This window comes from Rhinatrema bivittatum, chromosome 8 (assembly GCF_901001135.1).
Source record: "Rhinatrema bivittatum chromosome 8, aRhiBiv1.1, whole genome shotgun sequence".
In the NCBI taxonomy this organism is placed as follows: Eukaryota; Metazoa; Chordata; class Amphibia; order Gymnophiona; family Rhinatrematidae; genus Rhinatrema; species Rhinatrema bivittatum.
Window position 1 is genome coordinate 204,491,633 of NC_042622.1, and position 25,437 is coordinate 204,517,069.

At 46.5% G+C, this 25,437-nt stretch overlaps 1 protein-coding gene and 1 long non-coding RNA gene across 2 annotated transcripts in view; both read right to left on the bottom strand.

Moving 5' to 3' along the window:
- Positions 1 to 7,877: 7,877 nt before the first annotated feature.
- On the bottom strand, positions 7,878 to 15,858 carry LOC115097371. Its single transcript, XR_003858267.1, has 2 exons — positions 13,707 to 15,858; positions 7,878 to 9,077 (listed from the first exon to the last, which is right to left on the bottom strand). It is a non-coding gene; the product is annotated as an uncharacterized LOC115097371 (long non-coding RNA).
- Positions 15,859 to 15,862: 4 nt separating this feature from the next.
- The window catches only part of SRRM3 (serine/arginine repetitive matrix 3), a 236,955-nt gene continuing 227,380 nt past the window's right edge, over positions 15,863 to 25,437 (bottom strand). Inside the window, exon 14 of the mRNA XM_029613117.1 lies at positions 15,863 to 17,675. Within this exon, the coding sequence (XP_029468977.1) occupies positions 17,356 to 17,675 (320 nt within the window). The 3' untranslated portion in view covers positions 15,863 to 17,355. The remainder of the gene's footprint in view (positions 17,676 to 25,437) is intronic.

Here is a 25,437-nt window from a genome sequence, read left to right on the forward strand (position 1 = left end):
TGTAAGTGAGAGAGAGAGAGCATGTGTATATGGGTGTGATTGAGAGCCTGTGTGAGAGAGCTTGTATGTGACTGAGAGAGAGGAGAAAGTTACAAGCAATCTCAGGGCACCTGGATATCAAACGTTCCCAGGAATGGAGAGCAAAACATTTTTTTTTATCCTTATTATTTTTAATTATTTGGTCTTTGTGTCTACTGTTTTGAAATATTTTATTGATGTCTGGAAGTTTTTTACTTGAGTTTTTAATTATTGGATATGCCGTTTTACTGTAATTGATTTTATATTTATTGATCTGTTTTATGAGGACTGGTGGTGAAATTTCTCTTTTTCCTTTGTTACACTGCATACAATCTCTCTGGCTTGTTGCAGTTTCCAGTTCAGTTTTTGTCTGCATGTTTCTAGTTATGCTTTATGGTCTCTTTATTCTTTGCTAGGTGAGGGTCTGCACGTGTAACTGAGGTGAGGTTGTCTGCTGGCGTGTAGTTTCTGTGTAGGGCACTATAGCAGCCTGGCTTGTTCTGTTTTCCTAATAGGAGGAGTATTGGTGTTTTAAGGCCTGTGTAATATTTTCCAAAGATGACTTCTATAAACTACAGGTGCTAAAAAGACTCAAGCCTCTACTGCACTTCCAAGACTTCAGATCCGTTCTACAGGCCATTCTGTTCTCAAAGGTAGACTACTGCAATGCTATTCTACTAGGTCTCCCAGCATCCTCCACTAAACCCCTTCAGATGTTACAAAATGCAGCCGCCAGAATACTGACAAACACCAAAAGGAGAGAACACATCACGCCTATCCTCAGAGATCTACACTGGCTCCCAATAACCTTCAGAATCCTTCACAAATCCCTCACTATTGTACATAAAACTATCCACCACCAGGTTCCCCTCGACTTACAATTCCGACTCAAACTTCACACCTCCTCCAGACCTATTAGGGATGCTTATAAATGTTCTCTACACTTCCCTCCTAACAAAGCCACCCATTTATCAACCACTAGAGAACGAGCCCTCTCAACAGCGGGACCCACTATCTGGAATGCTATTCCACCGGATCTCAGACTAGAATGTTGTCTGCTGACTTTCAAAAAAAAAACTTAAGACATGGTTGTTCAAACAAGCATTCCCATAATCAATACAAGTAATAGCCACGACACGGTCCTGTCTTAGGCCTTCCAAGCACCCCCATCTCTAAAGTCGCATTGAATTGATGAGTTAACTGTCTACCTCTGCAATTCCATCTCCCCAGTTCCTTACACCTGTTTTATTGTAACTTTTTGCTCCTCCAGGTTATTGTTAATGTTTGGATTCTATGTTTCCTGTAAACCGATATGATATGACTTTCGGCATGAATGTCGGTATAAAAAAAACATTAAATAAATAAAATAAATAAATAAAATAAATTTTCAGTGTTGCTTTTTCCCTTAGGTAAGGTGGTTACTGTTAGTGCTGTTCTGGTATGGGGGGGTTACTAATTAGGCAATTTCTGTTCAGACAGAGTACTTATCTTTCCCTAGTGTCATTCTTACCAATAAAAGTAATACTGGGCCTTTATTTTTTATTGCCACCGTGGATTGTAATGAGCAGTGTGTCACACATGTCAGCGTTGTCCGACAGGTGTGTCACAATGGGAAAAAAGTTTGAGGACCACTGCTTTAGAGCATCATTCATTTGGAAATAATCCTTATTTTAACAGCCCATGCTTTATGTATTGGTCTCATGGTAGCAGGCACACCAAGGTTTAGTGCTTATTGCCAAGATGTCAACCCTAGCTACTGTCCATTTATACTTCTCTCATAATCATTTAGAATTCAATTACAGTACTTAGGGCAAACTCTACTAAACCCAAGATCTATCTTGTAGCGAGAGGTCTGCTCATTGCTCAAGAAAGGCCTCCACAAGGTGTGCCTACCTGGGTCTCACCCAGAGACTCTGGGGTTTTATTGAATTTACCGTGGCTCTGGAGACATACCTGAAATCTGTGGGTTCTGCAGAAGCAGGGCTTAGATAAGAGAGGGGAATGGAGGCAAAAACCTTAATCCGTCCTCTAGACAGATCAGAAGTGATCAATCCAGAATCTGCTAAGTTGCTCCCATGCATACCTCAAGAGGACAGTGCGGGACCGGAAAGAGAGGAGGAGGTAAGGCTCGGCCAGTGTGGTGAAGAAAAAGGCCACAACGTAGGCGGCTGCTACTCCCAAAATATTGTAGCAGTGGCTCTGCCTCTCTCCCCACTCCACTGGATTTTTTCATCGTATCCACACAGTCATGCACAGATGTCAAAAGGTGGCCTAGGTTGGATGGGGTACTCCACATCGTGCCGGCTGCCAAAGAGAGGCTGGCAAAGAGTGTTTGTACTGGCCAGCGCTGCAAGCATTTTAAAATCTAGTGGGACTATCATAGCCAGTTGTCCAGTGAGTTTAAAAAATGCTTACCTTGCTGGCCAGTAGAGAGCCTCCCTTCCCTTTGGCTGCCGGTGTGGGATGGGTCAGTGCCAGTGAAGTGTGGGGGTGGCACGGGAGTCATGCCCTCCCTCCTCTGGCTTGTGTGGAGGAGGCTGGACCAGAGAGGAGCCGCTAGGTCTGCAGGCCCAAAGCTGAGAGATGATGCCAGTGCTGCAAGCCCGGGAGAAGAGGGGGTGAGAATGGGGGATGAGAGGGGAGGGCAGGATGGAGGGAATGGGGATGAGAGGGGCTGGAAAGAGAGGGAGGGAGGGAGGGAGGGAGGGTGGAGGGGAAGGATGATTTGAGAGCTGCTGGGAGGGGAGGAAAATTGAGAGTGGGAAGAGAGATTTGCTTGTGACGGGAGAGGGGAAGGGAAGGTAGCCAGAGGAAGACAGTAAAACCTGTCCTGGGTAAGGATCCTTAGCGGTGTAGTCCATAATCTGGCAAGTGTATGTAAGGGGAGGCTGGAGGGGGAAAGACTAAGAAAAAAAAAGTGTGTGCATCCCCTCCCTTACCAATCTCAAGGTGAGCAAAACTCAGAAATTGCTACCAACAACCCACAGAATCTTGCAAAGAGCAACCCACGAACGCTGACACGTGCTGATCAAAGTAACGCACTAGATGACAGCAGAAAAAGACCAAGGGGCTCATCCAATCTGCCCAATTCTTCCTGTCCACACTGCCAAGGGTATATCCCAGTTATCAGCAGAAGGGCTTGGCTGCTTGTACCATCTCTCTCCTTCTCCAAGATTTTTTTTTTTTTTTTTTTTGGGCATCTTCCTCAATTGTAGCCCAAGACCTGGTTTTTCAGAAAATAATAAAAGGAAGCTGAGGATTAGTGACCCGTTTTAGGGGAGGGGGCGCACTTAGCATTCACGGTTTGCCATGTCATGGGGAGTTTTCTATTTTAAGTGTAGAAGCCGAAAGGAATGCTGAGGGAGTGGAGAAGCTGATTTGGGAAGAATTAGCTAGCCCCCTATTAATGGAAAGCAGTAAGACTTTGGTGAGAAGAGGAAGACAGCAGCCGGGCTGAAGCCTTGTCCTTACGGCTCACATGTTTCAGAGATTTGCTCATTTACCCCCTTCGTGTGTCTTGCTCAGTTTTCCCTTTGGTGGAGGGGACCGGGATTCCAGTTGAGCCAGGCGAGGGGGGGGGGAGGTTCTTGGGGATTATAGGGTAGAGGAGAACGCATTCCCTGCGAGCCGGGGTGGGGGGCGCAGGCACCGAGCATGTCAAGAAGGGAGGGGGAGGGGGGGGGAGTTTGGGCCGCGGTGAGTCACACGCCATCGGCCTGAGCTCGGCGTCCCTCCTCCCCGCCCTGTAGCACTGTGTGGCACAGCAGAAGGCCTCGGGGAGCCAATGTGGTTGGTAGCAATTACGCGAGACTGACAGGGCCCATCTGCCTCGCCGCGGGCCGCTGAGCCGCAGCTGCAGGAATAGCGCATGAGGCCAACCGTGGGTGAGTCACCGAGCGCCAGGGCTGCAGAGTCTCTCCCCAAAGGCAGCCAGAACCTTCGAAACTGGCACTGGCCACGGCCAGGCCCCCAGGCCCCCTGGCCCCCTGGCCCCCTGGCCCCCCACGCCTTAACCGCAGCGCCCCCAGCTGGCCAGACGGGGGCACTGCACAGGCCCTGCCTGCCTCCTCCCCTCCTCTAGTTTCAGAGAGCGGCACCGGAAGCTCGCGCTCCACTGCGTCTTAATTCTCTTGCCTCCTCGTTTGGGTTTGTGCCTAGCTCTCCCTCCTTTTTGTTGTAACAATTTCTTTATTTTAAATATTTTTTTTCATACATTTTTGGGTTAAATGGTGTGCGCCTTTTACTGATAACCATGTTTCGCTTGGAAAAAACCCCCCCACATCTTTTCCAATGCCACATTTCACTTGTTCCCTATGTATTCGCCCTTCACATATGCCAGGGAGGTGTCTGCAGAGGACTTTGATGGTGATCGTCAGTACAGTACCGGTGGACATAAATTCATAACTATCAGGGAGGAGCTTGCAAAGTTAGTACTCACCAGTGAAATAAAAATCACAAGTTAAAGAATACCGAATTACAATATTTCAATTATGGTTTGACTTTTTGCAAGCCTTGCTATTGTAAGAGCTGTTTGCTGCCACAGCCCAAAACTCATGAACAGCAGGAAAACAGACTCAAGGGCCACTGTGATTGGGCTTCTCTAATTAAGGTGCTACCAAAGTCCTTTTTTCCTAGTAGATTCCCCAAGAGTTGAAGGAAGCCCCTTGGGGATGTTACAGAAACTGGCACTTCCTCCCATCCTTCCATAGAAGTGGAAAATGAGATGTGATGGGAACAGAACACCCAGGCTACTCGGATGGTGCAGATCTGCCAGTTTACTCAATTCCAGGAGGGAAACCTTTGGCTGCTCCTGGTTTTTGAACTTACTGCCCAGGGCAGTTTGGGATTTGTAGTCCCTGATTCTATCCATTGTAATCAGTGCTGCTGGTCCCATAATGCATCGGAATGGAGTTGTTAGAAATCTAAAATTAACCTAAAATCTTCCTCCTGGAACTGGGTAACTTGATAGCCCTGGACTGTGGTCTGCTGAGTGTTTGAGTGTAGCAAGAGGACATTGCAGCCTCCTTTTTATGAACATGTCTCTTAAGGCTTCAATTGGGCTGTCACGAAAGCTTGGATTGTTGAAATTGCAGCTCAGCATCTCCTGCGGTGGCGTCTGCTTCCGAGCAAACTCCTACTGGAGCGAGGTCTCACCATGACTCAGGGCCCTGAGCACATCAGGAGTAGGAAGAAAATAGAACCTATCCTTTGAAATCAGTTTTTAATGAGTGAGCTGATGTAAGGCAGCCTGGGAGTTGAGTCAGGGGTGTGGGGAGCTCCCTGGGAGAAATTGCTGGCCCCTGTCCTTTTAAAACCGCCCAGATCATTTCCTCACGGAGTCCCCAGCTTCACGATCAATGACTGCGGCACAGACTGTTGAACGTGACTTACTAAAGGTCAGTTTCTTAACACACACATTTCCTGCCTGTGGTAATATTTGCACAGGTCTCATATGGTGGAAAGCAGGAGTCCTACTGACACAGACGCATGGCTTATCTCCCCTCAGCAACCCTGCCCCAGGGATCCTAATTTTAGACTCCACATTCTTGATGTGTTGATGCAGATCTAGTTTTGCCCCATTGCCTCTGTGCACTTGCAGGAGACCCGATATATGCAAATCTGTCTCATGCATATTCTTCTTGGCTCTCCTCCAGCACCGGGATGAGAAACACTGGATTTAACATAGAGTGACCTGACAGCTCTAAGTCATCAGATAGGCAGAGTCAGTACTGGAGTCACTCCTTTGCATTTGTGGATTTGTAGTTCGTTTGTCTAAGAAATGCAAGATTACAAATCCTTGGGTTCAGTTTATTTATTGATGAATTGCGTTCCTTACATAAGTAAATAAAGGACTTAGCCTATCCTTTGTGGTGTAGAGATGACTGGTCATCTTATATCAGGACATCCCGCAACTGTCCTAGTGACCCCAAAGCCAATTGGATTTTCAGGATCTCCACAATGAATACGCAGGAGATAGTTACATATATTGGGACCCCAGTATATGCAAATTTGTCTCCTGCGTATTCATTGTGGAATCCCTGAAATCCCATCTGGCTGTGGGGTCAAGAGGACAGGACTGGGAGACTGCCTTAAGTTGAAGCAACTGGACTAAATGTCTCAATACATCCCCTGACCATTTTAGGGCACTAATACATCCTCCTTTGATCTGATTCCCAGGTCTCCTTTCTTTTTTTTGTCCATTATATATTATTTCTCATATTCTAATGCTATTTTGGAACAAAAATTGTGCACCTTTTATTGCAAGCATACCTCCTATTTTTAAGAATCCGACTGAAGTCATACTTCAGCTGTCTGTACTGTATTCATGCATCACGCATATTAGCCCAAGACCTGCATGGGGACCTCTTGTTAGCCGTCCGTGCTGTATTCATGCCCTACACAGCGCTCTAGTGAGGCTCCGCTCTTCAGCTATCCATGCTGTATTCATACTTTTCATGTGAGGCCTGCATGGGACTGATGAAACGTAGCACAGCAGCACCCTGATTTGCTTCAAGTTAATGGGTGCTTTGGAAGAACCTTTGTAAAACTGTAAACACTGACACTGTTATCTCCACAGGAATGAAACAAAAGTCAGAATGGAAAAGGTGGGGATCTGAATGATTTTTAACCACCACCTGATTTATATATGAAATGATTCTCCCCCTCTCCCCAGTGCTGCCATTTTTAAAAACTCTCATTTCTATCCTTGAATGTGTTCTGGAAAGTGGAATTTTATTGACGAGAACATATGGTACTTTGTAGAAGAGATGCATGCTCAGTAAGAGTAAACATGTGGGAGTTTCTCAGCCCTAGAGCAGGCTGGCGATCTCCCATCTGTCTGCTCTAACATGCCTCTGCCACTCTCTAAATCATGGCTTCCATTTTGGTTTCCCCATTGTCCCAGCAGCAGGGCTATAGAGCCCCTGCTGCTGTGCCATGGCCGCTGCGTCCTCCAGTCTCTTGTGCAGTCCTAGTACTGCTGTCTTCCTCCTGCTTCTGCATGGTCCCGATGCTGTTTCCCATTACCTCAAACTCTACATGTCGCCTGTCCTGCCTGTCGCGGGTCTACACAGTACATCAGCAGGACCGACAACCTTAAAGCCTGAGATGGGACTACCATACCATGGCCCCTTACCCCTTCAAACCACAAGGCTGTAGGACAGGGCCAGGCAAGTCTGGTCCTCGAATGCCATAAGCCAATCGTTTTCAGGCCATTCACAATGAATATGAAACATTTGCATGCAATGGAAGCAGTGAATGCAAATGCATCTCATGAATATTCAGTGTAAATATAACGGAGATGCCTAACCCTGCCTAGATATTGTGGTTTCAGCTGTGATATGAGGTCACAGACAGACAGACGGATGGATGGATACAAGCTCTACATATGGGAGGGATTCTCAAACCTGTCCTGGGGACCCCACAGCCAGTCGAGTTTTCAGGATATTCAGCATCGAATATGCATGAGATAAATTTTCAGATCATGAACTCATATGCATATTTATCTCATGCATATTTGTGGTGGGTATCCCGAAAACCCGACTGGCTGTGGGGTCCCTAGGACCTGCTTGGGAAGCCCTGGCATAAGATGTTCTTGCTCTACTTCAGGGGTGGCTGAAGAGCCAAGAACAGGCCTGGCTTTCAGGCTCTTCATAAGATATTTGCATAAATGGAGGCCATGCATGCAAATCTATCTCATGCATATTCATTGTAAACCTCCTGAAAACCAGACCTGTTTGTGACTCTTGAGCACCAGAGTTACCCGCTCTTTCTCTACTTCAAATATGATAAGGTTATTCCATAAGAAGCTTCCCCTCCCCCTCAAAGAAAATCCCACATAGACAAGCGCACAACCATCATTACAATACATACTGCAGACTTTATTACAGGACAGCTCACACAATCTACAGTTTTACTCACAATACCCCTTATGTCCCTCCCAAATCTAAATATTTATTTTCTACAGAGTTCTGCATTTGTTCCAGTAAGCTCTCTCTTGAAGCGGGAGAAAGACAGACTGTAAAAAAAAAAACAAAAAAAAACTGGAGGAAGACAGAAAATTGCCTCATGCTCTCCCCTCCTCCTGCTGGAGTTTTCTTGTAATGTTGATTTTGTAAATAAAAAGCCAAGGAACCAGGACAGAGTGTGAGGGAAAAGGTTGCTCCTGTCCTTCCCTCCCTGCCACCCTTACGCGTACAGTGGATACAGTCCATAGCTGCCAAGTAACTCAGTTTCTACAGGGAGACTGTTGGGCCAGCCCTGAGTTTTGACCTGACACCCCTGTGCATTTTGGTATATGTAGTCCTTGCTTCTTCCATTCAAAAATCAGCACTGCAGGAAGCAGGGGCAGAGTCCCAAAGACAGGACTGCTCCAAAGTCTCCTTTCAGGATCTGGGTCATTTGGCAGGTCTGTGCAATCACAAACAAGACACAAAGCAAGCACCGGAATAGAAACAAATGTGAGTGGTCAGCCACTGAAATCCACATTATTTTGGTGGTTTATCTTTTTTTTTTTAATGTCCTGGTGGGAATGCACCTGCGGCAACCTTTAGCAGCAGTGATGGAATTCTTGAAGAAAAGCTTCCTTCTCCATTCCAACCACAGAAGTCCCTTGTTCAAAAGAGAAACACCGTCCTGTTTGGGAGAAACAATACAGATCTGTCTTGTGATGTCATAACCTTTTGCTTAACGGGGGCACTTCCCAAACCTGTCCTGGTGACTCCACATCCACTCAGGTTTTCAGGATACCCACAGTAAATATGCATGAGATACATTTGCTTGTCCTGGGTCTCCAATGTACACAAATCAATCTCATACATATTAAGTGCGGAGAACCTGAAAACGTGACCTGGTTGTGGGGCCACCAGGGCAAGCTTTGGGATGGCCTGGCCTCCGCGTGATGCTTGCCTGCATCGGCGTCTCACAATATCACTTGCATTGTGAGTGGTGACATCTGTTATGATCCAAGTCGTTTTTCTGTTTGTTTATGTCTAACTAGTCATGCAGATAAATGTGCCTCCATCAGGCTTGCGACCAACTTGAGAGTACGGCTTTGCGTTCTAACAGGAAAGAGTAAAAATTAATTGCATGATTAGGTAGGATGTAAAAAGCTTTAAGAAATGTCAATGACATATAAGATGATGACTCAGTGCCTTCAGGGCTCAGGCAGGGTGGAAAACCCTTTAAAGCACAGCCAGAAGTGGGTTAATGTAAAACTATCCTGTATCCCCCAAAAGTTTGGACTTGTTTTAAAATGGGTTGGTTTTGGGTTTTTATTTTACATCTAAATTCTTTTTCTCCCTACTCTACCTTCATTAAATGCCATGCTCTGCTATTGGCTAGCGCCCATTGATGGGTTCTGCAAGGGATGATTTTGATGCATGTTCATATGAGGCTGACCAGCATCCTGTGTGTTTTCCTTTGTGGATTGACAGTGGCCTGGATCATAGCTGCAGTCAACATTCTCAACCAAAAGAACTGAAGAAAGTAGCAGAAGACCATGTAGAAACGTTCTACCAGCCAACGTGCCTTCCACAAGTCAAGCACACCTAGCCAAGCAAATCGCTCTATGTCTGAACAGACATACTTTGTGTAACAGAACAGCCTCTGGGCAACTGCTAATCCTAAAGCTTTAATATCTCTACAACTTTGTTTCGGTTTTACAGTGGATATGCTAATGGGGCAGACTGAAGGTTTAGGCCAAAAGGTAAACATTAAAAAAGTGCCGTGTGAAATTGCATGGATTTTACATACATTTGCCTCGGTTATATGGTACCCACCACTGCCCAATAAAAATCAGTGTGCAGAGAAATGCAGATGGGGCAAATTATTTTCTGTAGCAGTTTTGGAATAGAATATGATAGTCTAAACTACTCTGGCCTAACTCCACACTAGGAACACTCCCACAAAAATACAGCTACACAATGCGCCCACTTTTATCCACATACAGGGTGGGCAATTTTCAAAGACCCCCTTCTACCTGGTTAAATGGCTTTTGAAAATTGCTCTTCCTATATAGAGTTGGCAACCTCTCTGCTGATTTTAGACTTAATTCTACCATCCACTTCTCAACAGCACCCATATATAGCATTGGAATTCCAGGAATGTGCCAGTCCCATCTCAGGATTTTACTGGGATGCTGCTGGCTAGCTTTTCTCATGTGCTCGGGTTTTCAGGCTTCCCCTAATGAATATGCATGAGATAGATTTGCATACAATGGAAGCAGCATGTATTTAAATGCATATTCCTTAGGGATAACTTGAAAACCTGAGTGCAACTGGTGTCCATGGAGACTGGAGGTTGCCTACCCCTGGAAATGCATAGAAGTGAGAGGTAATAGAGCAGGGGTGGCCAACCCCGGTCCTCGAGAGCCATAAATGGGTCTGGTTTTCAGGATATCCGCAATGAATATACATGAGATAGATTTGCATGCAATGCCTCCATTGTATACAAATCTGTCTCGTGCATACTCATTGCGGATATCCTGAAAATCAGGCCCGTTTGTGGCTCTTGAGGACTGGAGTTGGCCAACCATGTAAGAATGAGGTGCAGTTAGGTTGCCACCTGATCCAGGTTACCCTGAGAGGCTGATCCAGTTTTTGTTTTCCCCATTGCATCTGTTGGCTTGTTTGTAGTCCTGCCCTTCCTAGGGACATTGGACTTAAGAGTTCATAGAGGCAGCAGAGCCTGACCAGAACTGGATCAGCCTGTCAGTTGATCTGGGCCAGTTGGTGACCTTATGTCACCAACTGGCCCAGTTACATTATAACTAGTTGTCACGTTCATCGAACATGATAGGAACCCATCCACATACTCTCTGTTTCACCTGCTTTCCCTGCCAGGGCTGAAATTCACAACGCTTGGCTAGCACCAACATGGGTCCAATATGTACACAACGCTGGGTCATGGGCACTTTTCCGAGTAACCAGGAGGGTAAGAATGAAAATGCAAGAGCTAGGACTTTTAAGACAGTTTCATACACAAATTCCATCACGCTGACATTAAAAAGAGAACCTACAGCTGCTGAAATGAAATCCAGATCAGCCAAGCTTCTGATTTCCAAATGAGAGGGATTTAAATAGGACTAAAAAAAAAAGACATTTCTGCAGGAATGGGAATTTTGATAACCATTGTGCAGATTTTCCAGATTGCGATGGCCCAAACCCTGCCCATCGGGAAATGCTTCGAGCATGGGCAAGGGTTTGCCTTTGGGATTGGACGTTGCATCTCTCATCTGTAATCAATGTCAGCTCCTTATTGGTCATGTACAGTAAGTTGCAAGCAGGGGTAAGGTTGCCATCTGAATCAAGTCATCTAAAAAAAAAGGCTGAGCCAGCCCTGGTTTTGCCTCCTTGCATACAGGGTTCCTGCCTTCCTTAGGGAAATCAGTTACGTCTGCAACCTCTTTGGGTTGAATGGGTTCAGTTGGCAACCCATAGTGCATGTACTAGCCCGAAAAGCCAGGAAAAGGCACAGTTCCATTTATTCTGGAAGCTGAACCGCAGCAGAGGCCCTCACGCCACCGCTTACAGCAGCTCAGTATGAGCAGAATATTGGACTTGGGGAGGGGAATCCGGCCTTTGATCAGTGTATTAGATGGCATGATCCCAAAAAGTAACAGAATGCTGCTGGACATAAAATGTTGGAAACGATGCAGTAAGAAGAGGAATTGGCCTTCTTAGTGTTGCAACCCTGCTCAGTATTCCATTACTAACAGAACTGCTGTGAGAGGAATCGGCCTTCTGACTGGTACAAAAGAGGATACTGTCCAGTAATGATACCAAGATAACAACGGGGACGTTGTCTCTTTACATCCCTCTGCTTCTCATAGGATTGGTGCTGCTGTGTCCTGGATAAGTCAACCCACAGCAAGATCCTCTAGTCAAAGAGTTGATGCAGGCGCCCATATGGGGACAGAGCAGTAAGCAAGGTCATGGGGGACAGACTGAAATGCCCATTCTACTGCAGTCGAGGGTTTGTTGCCCACTTTTTCTTAGGAAAATTGGAACGGTAAGTACATGCAAATGTAAGAGTGGCTCAATCTAACCTTGATAGCCTAGAAGCATTTGGGTTACCCTAAGTCATATCCACACTTTGGGAGAGGTTCTAAACATACCGTACAATACTGCTGAGCAAGACGTTCGTCTTGCATCTGGAAAGTACTTGTGAGATTCACAGAAATTGCAGTAGCTCTACAGGTGCGGGATGTTCTGGACAATGAATACTGACACCTGGTGAAGGAATGGAATCCCATGGAGATGATTTTTGGGTTACAGCACAAAAGGAGTCTGAGTGGTCCTTCTATTCAGGGTAGACCATCTGAATCAGGGCCAGTGGGCCCCATTAAGATAGCCAGCCTCAGATCCATTAGCCTAAGTATTTTTCACACGAAAGACTCAGTCAATTTAAATTAAAAGCATGAGTAAAGGATCTAGCCCCTTAAACTGAGAATCATTCACAGGCTCATCTTCCATTTCTCATTGCCATCATGTTCCGAGTATGTTGCAAACATAGGGCTGGATTTACATTGTGGAAGTCTGGAAAGTGTGTCTTCTGCCCAAATATTTCATTTCCTGCTACTTTAGGCAGGGAAAAAACTTCTACGGGTGGGGGGAAACATGCCAGTAAAAATCTCCCTACAGATTTTGCTAAATTTAAAAATCAGGCCCAAGTCCCTTTTTACAAAAATAAAAACCCAGCAGTACCATGCACAATCTGGAGATTCTTTCCTGCTCTCCTACTTATCCCTGTTGGACAGTACACGTTGCATGCCTGGTATCCCACAATGCACTGCAAACAAATTTGCAAATGAATTATTAATTATTATCCACATTGTCATTGATGCATGGATGTAGTGTTCGCCTACATGCAGCACACTCTTTAACAAGGGACACATATACAAAGCAATGGGCTGGAATCCTTCCTCATCCTAATCGGATATGAGACAGTAACATCTTGCTGAGATACCTGGTGTGGACCTGTTCTAAGGGTCAGAAGATGAGGCCTCAAGATAGGAGGGATGGTCCGGGCTGTGGCTTCCAGGCTTTCACTGCATGACCTGGGGCAAGTCACGCTTTCACCTTGGGTAGTAATAACATTGTTTCTCAGCCTCTGCACCCCCCCAATTTTCCATTCTGGAAGCTTGCCTGCAGTCCAGGAACCTGATTTGTACCATCAGATCATCCCAGAGCTGTTGGCACATGTGCTTCTGAAATACTACAATGAAATTGGAAAATGTGTTGTAATCCTGTTTGGATGAAACATGCGCTATAAATTCAAATAATAATTTTTATATCCCAATGGGTGCTTGGTCTAAAACTCTGCCACTGAATTAGCATCTCATTCAAATGATGATTCACATCTTACTACATCAGCCATTAATATACTGAGTTTTTAGTTTAAAATGTCAAAATGTGTATGGAGCAATCCATAAGGAAACCGTGTTATTTTTTAGTTTGTCATACAATAATAGGGGAAAAAAAAGCTCTCTCCTTGATCGTCATTTGGAAGGTAAGATTGGTGAAAGACAAGCGTTAAATGTTTAGAGCATTGACCGGCCCAAAATAAAGGACACGATCCATTGTAATCCAGCAGCCATTTCACTCAGATCGTATCCTTCCCCCCCCCCCCCCCCCCCCCCCAACAATAACAACTCCTAGCTCTCAAATGATAGCTGTAGGGGAACTTACATTCAGATTGCTGTGGTATTTCTGTAGCTATCCCTGGACTGCAGCATGTAGGGGGTTGTAGAGGTGACCAACTTAGGTCAGACCTTTCCTTAGGCTAGACTCTGTCCAGGAAAAGAGAAGCAAAAACAATCTCAAGCAAAAATCATATAGGTTTGAGTTTTGGCTAAACAAACATAATATGTTGCTATAGGCCAGTTGCTAAAGGCCAGTTGTGGAACAAAATTATAACTGTCCCCTCCAGCTGTCCCATAATATTTCAAGTCATGAGCAAATGGCGGGTGGCTACTAGTAAGGAAGCGAGAACTCCGAGATGTCTGAGGTTCAAAGCTTTTCTAAAGACAGTATTGTTTCCGCAAGTGGTATTGTATTGAAAACAAATTGAAATTCCTGCTTTCTACAGAGAAGTTTGAAGGTAACAAAGCATGAATCTGTCTCTAGCCTGCCATTCCTTATCCCCTACTCTTGATGCCTACAGAACCAGCTCTCCCATCATCATCCGTGACTGGCTGTGGAAGGCAGTGGCTGATTGAGCTTGCCGTCACGGTCAACACATTCTGGCGTCTGCCGACATCAATCACCGGGATCTACAGGACACCAAAACCAAAAATATTGAGGTTCATATTCAAAAGTCATTTAGACAGATAGCATAATAGTTATCTATCTAAATAGCTTACCTGTCTGTATTCAGCCTTTCTCCGGCTAAATTCTAGCCAGCTAATAAGTTAGGGGCCTAGAATTTAGCTGGATAATTTAAGGGCGGTCCAGGAGCGTAACTGGGAGGAGCTGAGTTAGCCAAATAAGTTAACTGGCTAACTCCGCTATTCAGAGTTAGCTGGACAACTTAACCAGCTACGTCTGGTTGAGTCTAAGAGCTATCCTAAAGTAAGCCGCCTATAGTTAGCCAGCTAACTAATTAAGATAGCTGGCAATATTCAGTAGTGTGGCTGCACTATTGAAAATGCCTTCAAAGTTAGCCAGATAAGTTTATCTGGCTGTGTATGAATACAGACCTCATATTATGTTTGTTTAGCCAAAACCCAAACTATAAAGTTCTATGTTAAGCAAACCTCAGCTTATAAGTCTTAAGGCCTGATTTACTAAGCTTTTTCCCCATAGACAGAGAATAGGAATAAAGCCTTAGAAAATCAGGCCCTTAATTACCAGATGGGTTGCAGGTCACCATGAATAGGTAGGTGCTTGTTCTTCAGCCAGCTAAGTGCAAAGGTCTCGAGTCCTCCTTTTGGTCAGTATACAGTATTAGATGAGCATGGTGGGATATGTTAGGGAGAGATGAGGCATTGCATGATTACTGACGAGAATCAGTGACTGGTCTAACAAAGTGGCCACCAATGCCATGCAAGAAGATCTACATAAAAATTTCAGTTGGATCTGACACTCCTTGTGCTGTTCAGGCTGCGCCAATGGACCGCAAATGCCAACGTTCGTGCTGTGCATATACCAGGATAGGAATCATCTATAAATGGCGGAGCAGTGATGTGTCCGTCCCCCCCCCCCCTCCCCCCAATGGGCAATGCATCTCTTTCAGGCTCTGGAGAATTCACCTGCAGCACATTGTGGGTCAAAAAACCCAGGCTGGTCTGCAAACATCCATGCTAGTGCCTTTTTTTTTATCTCAGCGAGCAGGCTCTCAGCACCCTGGTCCCTCCTGCACCCTGGCTGAGCATGTCATGGCTTTCAGGCCTCTAACGGGCAGAAGGAACAACCCCAGGAATGAGTCGCTGCGTTCCTCCCTGTCGGATGGCAGAGCACGGCCCATCCTCGGAGATCCTTTCATTCGCCAGAGGCTCACAGGCAGGGTCTCTGGAGACGGCCCGTACCGGGGGAAGGGAAAGGCTTAGGCCATGCTAGCGTGTGCCCTGACACTGGGTTAGAAAGAGCCCACCAGGCGGAGGCAGAACCTTGGAACCACACGCAGAGCAGGATGGCCCCCCCCCCCCCCGTCTGCTTTCAGTTTTCTTTTCCTTCCGTTAAGGAAGCAGCAGAAAAAACTTTCTGGTGCGGCCGTAACTGTGGTTCCACCTGCTTTTCTTCCCTGAACTACGCTTCCGCCGTATCTGAACAGAGTCAAATCCTGCCCTGTATCGCAAAAAAAAAAAAGGAATAAATAAATAAATAGATAAATAAACAGGTTTTTGTGCTTAATGCAAAGTGAACCCTTCAAGTTAAAGGTCATCAATGCAGCACCATGCTCACTTCAGGATTCCAGGTAATCACAATTACTTTATCTTATTGGTGGTCATTCCTGAACAATCCCTGCTGATAGCTCAAAGGGAGGAGGGGGTCGTTGTGTCTTTCCAAACACTTTTGAGCCTCCTATGCCCCCAAAACAGCCCTCTTCTTGGACTATGGATGCGAAATCACCAAGGAGTGGGAAGAAGAAAATAAGAGAGCTACCCAGTAAGTTTAGAAAAGCCACGACGGAAGAGGAAGATGGCAGCCCTCACACGCTCCCACTGGCATTTCCATTCAGGCACATGTAGAAGGACCGGCTGGCTCCAGCTTTTCAGCATAGCTCGGCCCAGTCCTGCCTTTACCTTGCTGCATGCACGGAGCACTCGCCCCCCTGCTCTTCTTTGGGAAATACGGAGCTACAAACCCATGCTTGTGATGGGAGTAAAATCAGGACCAGATCAGCTTCTCCTGCAAAACTGAAATAAAATGGAGCCAGTTGGCTCCCTGAGGCAGAATTGCTAGTGTAAGGCGTTAAGCGTGGGTGGTGTAAAAAAAAACAAACAACCTCCTGTGCTTGCCACCAGCCACCCTGGCTGTGCCAAATACTGGACCTATTCTGGGAGGCATCTGCGGTCTTTGGAAGAGCAAATTTACTGGCCCAGCGTGGCACCCGGACTGTGGAACCTGCTGACCCCTGTCCTGGCTTTTCCTTTGGGGGATGCAGAGAGCTGCGACTGCCTTGAATCCTGAGGAGGGTGCCCATCGTTGGCCTTTGGCTTGACGGTGCAGCTTCGGCATCATCCGTCAAGAACGAGAACTCAATCAGAACACCATGAGACAAGGAAATAAATAAATAAATAAATAAATAAATAAATAGAAGTAAAAACCCCCTGCTTCTTTAGCCCTGTCTGTCCAGCGGGCTCTGTCTTTGCCATTCACCTTTGACCTTTCATATTTGTTCACAGACATAAGAAGACCAAAACGATTCGTTTCTATCCTTTCCTTCTTTGGAGCCTCCAGCCACTGGAATGACCCGCTGTCCATGTTCTGTGCCCCTGGGAGGGAGGCTGGAAGGCTGGCGGCAGCCAGAGAAAATTAAAAAAAAAAAACAACAACCCTGAAATGAGAAGGGCTTTGACATTGCAGAGCTCAGTATCCGGCGTATGAGGTGGGCATCAGCAAGATTCTGAGTTATTTGTTTCCCTGGTGCCGATGAAATGGAAAAGTCACTTTCAAAGCAAACCCGGGCCTTCTCCGGGCGCTGCTGGAGTCTCTGGTTTTAATCGGAAAGGCTCGATCCGTGTGCCTTCTCCTCGCCACCGAAATCTGCCTTCCCCGGATCGCGTGCTTAGCGAGGGGTGCCAAGCGGTACCCAGACCCAGGGTCAGGGCTAAAACCCACCCCCCTACAACACCCCCAACCCAACCCAGCCCTGTCACACATATAAAGCCCACCCTCAAAAGCGAGATAGCTTGGCGGTGTGAAGGGAGAGGGAAGAGGAGCACAGGGGGCTGCCTTTGGCAGGGGAAGGGGTGGGGGGAACAGAGGCCCAGGGATTATTTGTGTGGTCCTGGGTGGGCTTCTCAGAACCCGGCACTCTCCGAGCTGCTGCGGCTATTGTAGCTGGGGCTGTGGCTCGGGCTACGAGTCCGGCTCCGGCTGTAGCTGCTGTAGCTGTCGTAGCTCCGGCTGCGGCTGCGGCTGTAGGAGCAGCTGGTCGTGGAGCTGGAAGAGGAGGGGCTGGGCCTGTAGTAAGGAATTGGGCGTTTGCGAGCACTGAAAAGAGAAAGGAATGCGGTCAGCATTTAACACAGAAAAATGATCAATCCCTTTCCCCGATTCCTGGCACCATCCCCCCCCATTCCCACCTCCAAATAACTGCAATGATCTTTTAGGCTTGAGTACTGTGAGAAAAGGCTATGGCACAGCTCTGGTACACCACGCTAAAATACAGAGTGAGCTCCAATAGACTCCAGTAATTACAGCAGTACGCTTCATATCATAATCAAGAATCATGGGATGGCTTGTCCCCAGATTTCATTTTAAGATACCCAATGGACTAGTGGCACATTTCTGCTGCTACAGGCCCCCCCACCAAGGAGACCACCTGTCAGCTGCAGAGAATGCAGCTCTGCAATCAGACACGGCTCACCGACCGGCTGGCTGCTGGGGAAAGTCTGTAAGGAAATGGAAAAAAGCCATTCCCCCCCCTTATCCATATCCTAACATCTGTTGGGCCCTTTGCGTTTTTAACACCAACAGCCTGTGGGCGAAGGGAATCCCAGACGTCGGGCAACGGTGACACCTACTGGTCGACCCACAGCAGCGCCTGCGCCAGGTTCCGGATGCTGCTGTAATGGCTGGACTAGAACCGGAGGGGTTAAAATGGGGGGGGAGGGAAATAATCGAGTAGCTGCAGATGAAGGCCCGTGGCACCACAGTTCCACTCGGGGCCAGTTCCAATTAAGGCTGGAAGCCCACGAGGAAGCTGCCATTTTTTTGAAAGAAAAAAAAAAATGCCCCTTACTCTCAGTTTTGCAGGCTGAAACAGTGCAGCGTGCAAGCAATTACCAGGTGCTTGAGATCCCACCACTGCGCAAACACTTTCCATTACAGCAGAAGTGCCTCCCACTCACTGCGCAGGCTTTAACTCCATGGCAAAGGCCGAGCAGGAGAGATGGAGGGACGGCGTTTCATAAGCTCCACTGGCGGAATGAACTCCGCGTGGCAGCAAAAGAAGTCGACGCCTGCTCAGGCCCGCACCTCTCCCTAGGAGGAGCAGGCAGCCGCCCAGGGTGCTGGGCTGAACCGGGAACCTCCTTGTGAATGGCAGTGCTCCGCTGGACCCTGTCCCCTTAAAGACGCAGGGGCTCCCAACATGAAACTGCTGCTGGGCCTGCTCCTGCGCCTTTAAGGGGAAGGGTGTGTCGGCATGCTGCCGCTCAGGAAGCTGGTGCTAGGATGGAGGATGACAGGGTCCCTCTTTTCTCTCTCCCCCCCCCCCCCCCCAAACGCTTTATTCAGAAAAATCATCAACAGAAAACTTTGAACATGGACAAATAGAGGGAAGCACACAAATGAACTATAGACATAATGGCCTCAACAGTCGAAGCTGAACAGCAATGTAATATATAAACTTACCCGTCGTAAGTTGCATGGGATATTCAGCGGCACGGCTACGCTGCTGAATTACTGGGTAAAAGTCACTACTTAAGCTGGATAAGTTATATCCAGCTAAGTTAAACCTGTTCTATGACGGATTTAACTTATCCGATTAACTTAACCGAATAAGTAGCGCTGCCCCAATTCGCCCATTTCTCCGTCACCCCCCCCCCCCCCCCTTATCCGGCTATCTACTTAACCGGATAAGTACTTATTCAGTTAAGTGGCGACTACTGAACATAGCTGGATATTCAGCACCTGCCACTTAGCTGAATAAATAGCGCCGTATCCAACTAAGTAGCACCGAATATCAGCCTCCCCGAATACAAGCAGCTTAGTTACCTCATACAAACAGTTCCCCCCCACCCTCAATACACTTCCTCCAATTCCCAAACCTTTTCATATCTTGCTGTATTTCCTCGAAATCCAAATGCAAATGTAATGCATTCCATAACTGCAATATCTGCCACACAGTTCTTCCAGAACGCCAGTGACGAGAGACGTTTTCCGGCGAGATGCAATAGTTAAAGATTTCGAGATTCTCCCAGAGGCCCTGGAGTCCAGGAGACGCTCCTCCTCCGCACGATCAGCTCTAAGTCATGTCGTACCAGTGCCCAGAATGACTGAACCATGTAACAGAACCGCCGCGTGTGAATGCACAAGCCCACTTCTCCACACCCTGTCCAGCAAAGGCAGCTAGCGTCACCGAACTTCGCAAAAGACACCAGGACATCTATTCATGCGACGGCAGTAACTTGAATAATAACTCTCTTTTGAAACCGAAGTCCAAATATCCCGCCAGTCTTCCCCATCCCACTCCAAATGAAGGTCAGCACATTCCATCTGTCGATAATGCTTTTGCTAGTTTCAGGCTGGTTTGTGGTATTCATTCAATAAAGAATTTATGTTTTTTGAAACCAGAAGTGGCCGTGAAAGAATACAGTACTTTCAAACCGATTCCTGTGCCTTCATTCACCCTGCATCCCTAATAATAATTCAGCTGCATCTCTGCGAATTTGCTAATCTGTAGAATGGGTCTGCCCATCTAAATTGTACCTCTGACAAAGAACCTCAAAAGATACATAAACCTCACCCTCCCAAATTTGTCCCACAAAATTCAGTTCCGCTGTTTGCCATGCCAGCAGGTCAGGCAAAAAGATGACCAATGAGAATCTGGCATGATTAATAATAAGAGGCGACAGGCAGTGGCGTACTAAGGGGGGAGGGGGGGTGCGGCCTACCCCGGGTGCCAGCCAGGAGGTCAGCGGCCACAAGCGGAGCCCATCCCGCTCGCGGTAGGAGAAGAGGGAGGCCTCTGGGCTGTGAGCGGTGGGAGCACTGGGCGGCCGTCTAGAGCGCCACGGGTCTGGAGCCAGCAACTGTATAGCCTTTTCTTCTTCTCACCTTCCCGCAGCCCGGCAGAGGAAGTGGTGGGTCCGCGCAGGCAGGAAGAAGGAAAGGTCATGCAGTCGCGGTCCGAAGCAGGAGGAAGAGCAACGGCGTTGCCCACTGCAGATGCAGGAAGTAGAGCTGCACCAGCCCCCGTGCCGCCTCAAGAAAAATGAAGAGTCCCCCGTCTGTCACGGGGGCTGAAGGAGGAAGCTGCTGCTGTGCCTCTGATGGGGAGCGGGGTAGGAAGTGAGAGAGAATGTGTTTGTGTCTATATGTGTGTTAGAGTATATCTGTGTGTGTGTGTATGGGAGAGTGCATGTTTGTGTGTGAGAGAGGGAGCTGTGTGAAGGGGTGTGTATGTGAGAGAAAGAGAAATGGAGGGAGCTGTGTGAAGGGGTGTGTATGTGAGAGAAAGAGAAATGGAGGGAGCCTGTGTGCAGGGGTGTGTGAAAGTGTGCGCAAGAGAGAGAGGGAGCATGTGGGAGGGAGAGGGGAACCAGAGATAACTGGGGGGGGGGGGGGGGGGGTGGAGGAACAGAGAAGTGAATCTGGGGGAGGGGTGCCAAAGGGATTATCCACCCTGGGTGCCAAATACTTTAGATATGCCACTGGTGACAGGGGAGACAAAGGCTCCTCCGTCATCCTCATTATTTTATTAATCACTCACCAAACTTTTAGAGTACGCCCAAGAATTGGGTTATTTCTACACAGCCTATTAACAGTAGGTGAATTTACTGGATAAGAAATCAAGGACACCCGATTATGACCCATGGCCTGTGAATCCTCTAATGTGCACCAAAAGCATCCCTTTGCACCCTCCAACCAGCCCTGAATACCCAGCGCCCCAGCAGCATATAAATTAGATCATTCCAGTCCGCCACTATCTTTAGGCATAATCAGGGTATAGTATTTAATACGGGGAGTTTTAGCTCTCCAAATAAAAGAGGAGATGAAACACTGACATTGGTATATTACATGACAAGTGTTGAAATAAATTTAATAACTGAGGAATTACCATCATTTTGACGAGGCTGACCCTACCTAACAGAGGCAAGGGAAGAAACCTCCAGTTATCTAAATCTCTTGTTATCTTCTGCATTACTTTATACAAATTTGCAGTATCAGGTGTAACATTAATCCCTAAATACTTAAATCTAGTTCTCATTATGAAAACATTTGTAAGATACTAAGTTATTTTAACTTTAGGCCCCAAACAAAGCAGCTTCAGATTTGGTATAGATCATTTTATATCCTGAGTATTCACTACAGTTTTTGAGTAAATCCAGTAATACTGGTGCTGACCTTAGAACCTCTGTGTAAAGAGATTTTGTAAGAATAGTTCTGAATTATAAAGCCAGAAATTCCATTTTGTTGCCTGACCAGAGCTGCCACTGGTTCTATAGCTAAATTAAAAAGAGGGGGAGGGGGAGTGAGCAGCCCTGCCTAGTCCCCCTGAAATGTAAAATAATATCAGAGAGCCCTCTGTTAACAGCAATCTGGGCTCTCGGATTACCATATAATGCCCTAATCCAGAATACAAACCTGTCTGGGAACCCAAAACTCTGTAGCAAAGAAAACAGGAACCACAAAAAAAAAATAAGATTGAAGGCCTTGTCTGCTTCCAAGCCGATAATTATTCCTGGAATTTTAAGCTTTTTAGCCAAATGGACGATATTGAACAGCTCCTTGAACTGGAGGCTGATGAATCCTGTTTGATCAACCTTTATCAAATGAGGAATAATGGATTCCAGGAGCAGCAGTAACACCTTAGCCAAAATGTTTACATCTGCATTAAGAAGGGATATAGGACGATACGAACTACAGTCAGAGATCTTTACCCTTTTTAGCATCTGCTGAACTGCCCAGATTTGAATCAGGTTAACTGAGTTAAACAGCTCACAAAGCAGTGCAGTAAATTCTGATGATAAAAATGTAGGTGAAAACCATCAGGTCCAGGACTTTTGTTAAGATTGAGGCTGTTTATAACTTTTTAAACTTCTGCCTCTCTGATGGGGACTGCCAGAGCCCCTCCCTTCCCTCCCTCAGACCCTCCAGCAGAACCATACCACTCAAAAGTCTTGTCATCTTCTCCTTGGACACTGTCGAGGGGTCAGAGTCTAGGGAAGTGAAATGTTCCTGGAATAATCTGGCAGATTCCAGGAGAAAGCACCATGTAATGCCTGCCAGATCTATAATCCCTGGCTCTTGCAGCGCCAAGGAGCCTCTTTTTTTTAGCCATCCAGGCTAACAAAGCACCAGCCTTGTTGTCATGCTCATAACATTTTTGCTGGGTAAAGTAAAGGGATCTTTCGATCCCCCATGGTCTGCAAGGCTAGAAGCTCATCTCTAGCCAGAGTTTTGGGGGTACAGTCTGCTATAACACAGAGCTCATAATTTCGTGCTTCGAGAATATGTAAAAAAAAAAAGTTGCAAAGAAGGTAGGGCATGGCATATGAAATATCCCTCTGTCTCAGAGTTTTTAAAATCTCTATGAAGCTCGCATGCCTTTCCTACAGAGCTTGAAGGAAATCAGGAAAAAAAGAAAATTTAGTGCTATTTGTAATGCACTTCCCGCATCTGCCTGACCTTGTCCAGCTACTCTTTCTCTGTTATTGTAATTATGAAATATAAGGATTATAGCTCGGGGCCTACCTCCTTGCGTGGTTGGTGGGGCCAGGGCCCGATGTGCCCGTTGACGTTTGATACAACCCTTCTTCGATTCTAGGCTCAGCACATCGGGCATTTTGACCATTTTGACCTTCTTCCTACTCTGGAAAACCTAACCAACAATTCTGAGATTTTTTCGCTGTCTGCAGTTCTCCATGTCATCCATTTTAGCCTTTGTTGAGGTTAATTTTTGTTCTAGAGAATCAATTGTCTCGTGCCTCCGTTAAGGACATCTCCAGATTCACCACGTGGCCAGCAGTTTACTCTGTGTGGGCTGTGCTTTCTTGCATGAAGGACACAAACATAGCCACGTTTTCTACAACTACCAATTTAGCATTTATATCGGAGAGTGATTCAAATATTCTTTGGAGGGTCTTTGTCGTGTCGAGCAGTGTAGATGGTATCAGCCTTCTCTACTTCTGATTTCTTGCTGGCCTGCTGTCGTTTTGCAGCTTTCTTTGCCCAAAAAGCCAGCAAGAATTTCCTCTGACCGTCCCTATTCATATGAGAGACATCTTAATCCACCAAAATGTATATTTTAAACAGGATATTCTCCGGAATCTGGAGAACCTAACCAGCCTGCCCCCTCTCACTAGCAGTGCATCGCATGACTCTGATCCTCTTTTGGGTTTAATGCATCATCAGAAGGGGACCGCAGCATTTCTGCTCCCCCCATCCCACCCCTGCCTTACTGCGGCAGCCTCGGAGGGGAGACTCTCCTTCCCCCGCCCCCTAACTCCTGTATCTAGGGATGCCCAAACAGATGGCTCCAGCCCTGCTCCTGCTCCCTGACTAGCTGGTGGCAGCTTCTGAAGTAAAATCCATCTGGCAACCTGGCCTTTGGCTAGGAGCCCGGGAGGGAGTGGTGAGTTCCTGTCATGCTGCACTCTCTCAGATCCCAGTTATTTCTGTGTCTGGAAGCTCAGATATTATTTTCTTTCCCCCTCCTCGGTCTCCTCCTCACTGCCGCATTACCTACGGGGGGGGGGGGGGGGGGCGTGGGAAACACGTTTTCATTTTGATGAGTCTGTTTGTTTTCTTAGCTCAGAATTGTACCAAAGATCCCTTATAACTCAATTCTAGTTACTGGAGAGGCAGAATGTCTCACACTGGAGGCTGATGTGTGTGACAGTAGGGTGACACCTAGTCACCCTACTGTCACACACAGTAGGGTGTGACAGTAGGGTCTGCATTGGGGAAGGTTTTACCCCCACTGCATCTATGGATTTGTAATTACAAGATCACAGATGGCTCCAGGCAAAAAGCTGGACTTCCCTAGCAGACCTGGCAACCCAGTCTCCCAGCACGGATATATTTAGTAAACCAAGAAATACAAAGAAAAAGAAATGTCATTAGTTTTACCAGAGGCCTTAGCTATTCCTTCAGTACTCAAGCCATGACTGGGCCTGCAGCCAAGGTTAGTGCTAAGTGAATTAGATTGGTAACCACATGTATAAAATGTAACTCCTTTTTTTTTTTTTTTTCCAAGGTGTCAGTGCTACAGGGGTTGCTGAAAACCAGAAATAAGAAATTAGTGCATTACTGGGTTAATCTTGCAGTGCATTAGATGTTTGTTAACCAGTGTCACATCCCAGATGTTGCAACAGGATTAGGGGACTGTTAACTGGTGCTACTGGATCACCAATGGCTATAATTGTAAGCAAAAAAAAAAATAAAAGTAGTTATTTACTTTTTTCAAATTCTTTTCAACCTTTTTTTGAGCCCCAATGGTTGGACCTTAGTCTTTCAAGTTTATTTAGAGACATTTCTCGGTCTTGATCTCCTTTCCTCTATTTTCATCCCACTGCCTAACTCTACGTCAACTCTGTCTTCAAATGTCCTCTCACCATGTAGCCTGGAGCTTCTTTGCCCACAGAACACATGAGAAAACCCATGCGAGGCTCAAGTTTTGCACTGGCCGAGTTAGGTTGGGCATGCAGACATCTCCAGGAAGTCTGGTGGTCTTTTCTTTCATTCATCTGATCTTAAGCATTACACGCTTTGCACTTTTATTGTTTTACAAGGAAAAGCAGAACTACAAATCCCAGAATACTATGGGACAACAGTTAAAAAAAAGTCCAACAGATAACCTTTCTGAAGTCATTTGGTGACAATAGCAATCAGGGGTTTGTGCTCTCGGGATAATGTTAACAACTTTGAATCCAGACAGGATCAAGACCTCAACTGCAGTTCCTGCCTAGATTCTGGGTCGTCGACTGCGCTCGTTACCTAATAGGCAGCAGACGATGCAAAATTTGTTATGGAGAAACCTTTCACCAGTGAACAGGCCCAGCAAAGGCATGGAAGAAACAGGTTA